General features: G+C 46.9%; 1 protein-coding gene across 2 annotated transcripts; it reads right to left on the bottom strand.

Annotated features, from left to right (window-relative positions):
* Positions 1-648: 648 nt before the first annotated feature.
* On the bottom strand, positions 649-3,076 carry LOC109770725 (protein BUD31 homolog 2). 2 transcript variants are annotated; one of them, XM_020329433.2, is made up of 4 exons: positions 2,890-3,076; positions 2,026-2,155; positions 1,734-1,921; positions 649-1,062 (listed from the first exon to the last, which is right to left on the bottom strand). In XM_020329433.2, the coding sequence occupies exons 2-4, from the start codon at positions 2,117-2,119 to the stop codon at positions 907-909; spliced, it is 438 nt and encodes a 145-aa protein (XP_020185022.1). In that variant the 5' UTR covers positions 2,120-2,155; positions 2,890-3,076; the 3' UTR covers positions 649-906. The 2 variants fall into 2 exon arrangements, with proteins under 2 accessions (XP_020185022.1, XP_020185023.1); XM_020329434.4 differs by having other exon boundaries at positions 2,026-2,120; positions 2,890-3,059.
* Between the last annotated feature and the right edge of the window lie 1,363 nt (positions 3,077-4,439).

Raw genomic sequence — 4,439 nt, 5'->3', positions numbered from 1 at the left:
GGTCCTTTGCTACGAAGTCTAGTCTGAATCCGTTTCAAGACGTGAACGGACGAGTTTTCTGCGGATCGAGAGTCCCAGTTCCTAGTCAAGGTCAACTCACTCGGCATCCACAAAACGGAAGCTCGAGGCAATAGTAACCACCGTCACCGTAGACCGTGAACATTTTTCTTTGTAGCTGCTGGGCCACCGTCTCGGAGGTAGAGTCACCAGGGGCTCCTCACCGCAAGGTTTGCATGTCGACGAACACAGCAAAACACGCACCTGATACTACACCAGTAGTAAGAATTCAAAAGTGCTTCTACAGTAGTACTGTACTCCCTCCGTATCTTAAAATCAGACGTTTTTAGACACTGTCAAAAAAATGTCTTGAAGTATACTCCCTCCATTCCATAATAGTGTCTACAGATTTATTTTTTTGAAAAGTCAAACTTTGCATACATTGATCAAGTTCATAGAGAAAACTATTTATATGTACAATACCAAATATATATAATACGAAAGTACATCTTATGATGAATCCATCTAATGATATATGTTTGGCATTCTAGATGAAAATGTTTTTTTTTCACAAACTTGGTCAAAGTTTCTAAGCTATGACTTTTCGAAAAATCTATATGCACTACATTATGGAACACAGGGAGTACTAAGTTAAGGCACAACAATACTACTGTACTGTAATCCATCATGGAAGATCGGGTTAACATAACACTTAGCGAAACAGTAGTCAACTTCCACGGCGGAAAACCGAGTCTTCTCACGCAAATACATACCACCGCTCGAGAGTTTACAGTGAATATATGGATGAATCACCTGATTGTACGTTACTTGTTTTCATTTATCAGGGATCGGACAGAGCATCTCGAGCAATCAGTTTCAGATTATTATTCTTAACAACGAGTGGTGACTTCAATCGCCGCTGGCACAGCCCTTGCATCCGCAGTGGACGCATTCTATCACCGTCTCTTCCCTGAGGTGCTTGGGGACCCTGCAGACGCAGGTGGTTGCAAAGTTGTGGTCTCGTGTCTGTATGCAGCGGAGGCAGCAGAGGCGCTCATAACCTGGCTGCAAGAGACAAGAGAGAAAATAGTTAGCAGTGCGCCATAAGAATGTTGAATTAAGGCAATTGAAGTAGCTGTTACAAGGTAACCTTAGCGTTGAAACTTGGTAAACTCTGGTGATTACTGTACAAAACTAGAGAGAGAACTGAACATGATCCAACATACTGTATGTCTGTAGCGAATACTAGTAGTTACAACAGCACACTAGTAACAAAAAAATCATCATGGGGTACTTGATATTCAGGCAATGTGTCCAATTGCACAGGTCAGGAGCAGGGGCACTTCTCTGTCTGAGTGTGCATTCATAAGTTAATAAATAATACTTGCATAAAGGCCATGGTGCGCAAAATAGGTGCAAGTTGATATGGTCAGTGTGCAAGGAAGGTGCATCTGAAATGAACTGATCTTAATTACTCCCTACGATCCATATTACTTGTCAAAGGTTTAGTACAACTTTAGTACAAAGTTGTACTAAAGCTGCGACAATTAATAATGAATCGGAGGGAGTATATTTCTTGAGGATGGCTGAAGTTCAGGTGTTCATACTCTAGCAAAACTGGAACATAATTAATCAGATGTCCCAAGAGACAACAAACTGGAGAAAAGCATCCACCACAGCTAGTACTTGACACAAGATCAAAATAATGCATGCCTAAAATGATCAAACCCACCAACCTTTTTCCATTTAGCAATCAGATTTTTGTCTGCATAACCTTGGTCCAAGCAAAACTCATACAGCTCCCTTTTTATCTCCTTCCTTCGATAGTAGAGATCATATATATAACGGCTCTTTTGGTGAGAAATACGGAAGATTGGCCAGAGAGCCTCACACTTCCTCTTCCCATCATGTGTGTCGTTCTCGGCTGCATAAAAAAAGATGACATTACTACCATCCTGTAGCAGGAAACAGCCATATACATCTGGAAAAAGATTCAACAAGCATTAAAAATTATACAGATATGCACACCTTCTCTCATTTTGGCTTCCAAATCACGGAGAGTTGGTTCAATAAGCTCCCATCCTTCAGGATACTTCACACGGCTCGTCTTTATCTTAGGCATGCTGCCTCAAGGGAATAAGCGTATTAGAACACGAACCTGTGAGAAACATAGAGCGTAGGTCATTTAAAATGCTTGCAAGGTAATTAGGTTGCACTTTTCAATTGCAAGTCGCCGTGCATAATAAAGAAATAGCAGAGCAACCCTGTGGCAGAAAGTTTCTCCAAAGAGATGAACAACACAAGACATATTGGAATATCCCTATTATACAAGACACCCATGTATGACAGTGCCACTGTGCAACCATGCTTATTAGGCCATCTCATCTCCGAGCGCAAGTGCTAGGAAGCAAGAATAGCCTGCACTAGGGACCTATCAGCCTATATAGTAGGATAATTTCTCCGACGAATTAACATGCTCCTTACTACTCTCTAATGTGCACAGCAACACCTGGCCACTTATCCAGCATCTCGGATATCTATTGCTGCACTAGTCGATTCAGAGGCATGCTTAATTAACAAGGGGCTTCAGCTGAAGTACCCAGCCAGGAAGTCCCCAACACAGTAAGAATTTTGTTCTTCGAAACTAAACTGCAACTAGTAAAGTAGTAACCCAACACGCAGAAATCGAATCCTTAACAAGCTGCACGAACGGGAGCACCCGTCCTAGAGGAAATTTCTCGGATTAGGTCACCCATGACAATTCGAGCGGGTTAGGGTTCGTCGCCCACGGAAGAAATCGATCTCAAGCCCGGACGGATCCCCGCTCCACGGCGGTCGAGTAGAGAGGGGGAGGAGGTGGAGAGGGAGGGGTACGAGAGAAGAGTACTCTACCTTCGAGCTGCCGCGCTTCGGCGGAAGGGGGCGGTGTTCGGCGGCGACGGCTCGACGACCGGGCGACGGGGCGGAAAGTTGTGTTGGATCTTGGCAGGAGCGGGCGGTCTAGCGTGGCCGTTGGGGAGGGGAGGGCAGCCGTTTTGCAGCAAGTCCAACCCAGTCAGTCATCTCAGAGTCGGTATCTTCAAATATGCCTATTTTGGCCCAAGAAAACGCCTCCAAACCCGATAATTTAAGGGAAAAACTTACCTCCGCCGGCCGATCTCTCGTGCACGTCCGCCGGCTCCGTGTCCGTTGGATCGTCTTTTGATCCAACGGCCGATAGCCCCCCATACCCACGCGCACAGGTCTGCAGCTCAGTTGCTGTTTCAGAAACGCTTGCAACTGAGAGCGTGTTTCAAAGCTCTGTGGTGGTTAGATCCAACAGCGGAGAGGCGGAGCACGGTGTGGCTGGGTGGTCAACGGCGGCTAGGCGACCGCGGCAGACCAGCCGTGCTTGACGAGACGATGCGATCTGAGGTCGCTAACTGCACAAGCAGCAGGCGGGCATCCTTTCCCCGCTAGATCCACAGATTTTCCCCCATTCCGGGCGAAATTAAGGGAGGGATGCGGTGGTGGGCGGTGGTGGTGGTGCCTCGTCGCGGTGGTGTACTCCCCTGTAGCTGCGTGCTTCTGCAGCAACAGGGGTAGTGGTGCTATCGCTCTGTTGCGGTTGGCAGCGGCGCACTCGACGCAGGCAACGACAACGGTGTTTCTGCACACTTTTTTCATTTGCAAAATTTTCTGCAACATTACCTATGTTGCAAAACTTCTTTCACAACATCGCCGTTGTTGCAAAAAGAAAGAAAGAAGGAAAAAAATTCCGCAACATGGCCTATGTTGCATAAAAAAATTCGCAACACGACCTATGTTGCAAAAAAATCCGCAACACAACGTATGTTGCAAAGAAATATCCGCAACACAACCTCTATGGAAATGTTGTTTCTGCAACAAGGTCTTTATTGCAAAGGTAGAACAACCAGTTTAGCGACTAGATTGTGTTAAATCTGACGGCTTGCGAGGCGGCGGATCTTTTAAAAAGATCCGCCGGCCGACACGTAGCAGCACCCGTAAAAAAGTTGATTCTATGTTTTTCTCTCTAAAAAGAGAAGCTGATTCTATAAAAGAGGGGAAAAGCTTACCTTCAGCCGATCGATCTCGTGCGCGCATTCGCCGGCTCCGTGTCCGTTGGATCGCCTGTTGATCAGACGGATGAGAACGACCCCGCTTTCCGCGTCACGCGCTTTCGTTTTCTGAAACAGAGCTATTGTTTTAGGATAAGCAATCGTGCAACTTGCCTCTGTTGACTCGTGTCTCTAGGAGGGCGACGCTTTTGGATTTGGGAGGGCGGCGGGGGCGGCGGCGTTCGGCGACTGAGGCATATCTAGCGCGGTGGCGACGGCGACGGGTTCAGCGGTGGCCGGCTTCGACTCCAGCAGGTATGGATCGAAGACCCCCCTCCCACTCCTCCCGCATTTTTGGGCGACCAACATCCTGGCACCACCAAC

This window comes from Aegilops tauschii, chromosome 1, assembly GCF_002575655.3.
Source record: "Aegilops tauschii subsp. strangulata cultivar AL8/78 chromosome 1, Aet v6.0, whole genome shotgun sequence".
Lineage (NCBI taxonomy): Eukaryota > Viridiplantae > Streptophyta > Magnoliopsida > Poales > Poaceae > Aegilops > Aegilops tauschii.
The sequence above is the reverse complement of the archived record's forward strand: the minus strand, read 5'-3'. Positions and strand labels throughout refer to the sequence as shown.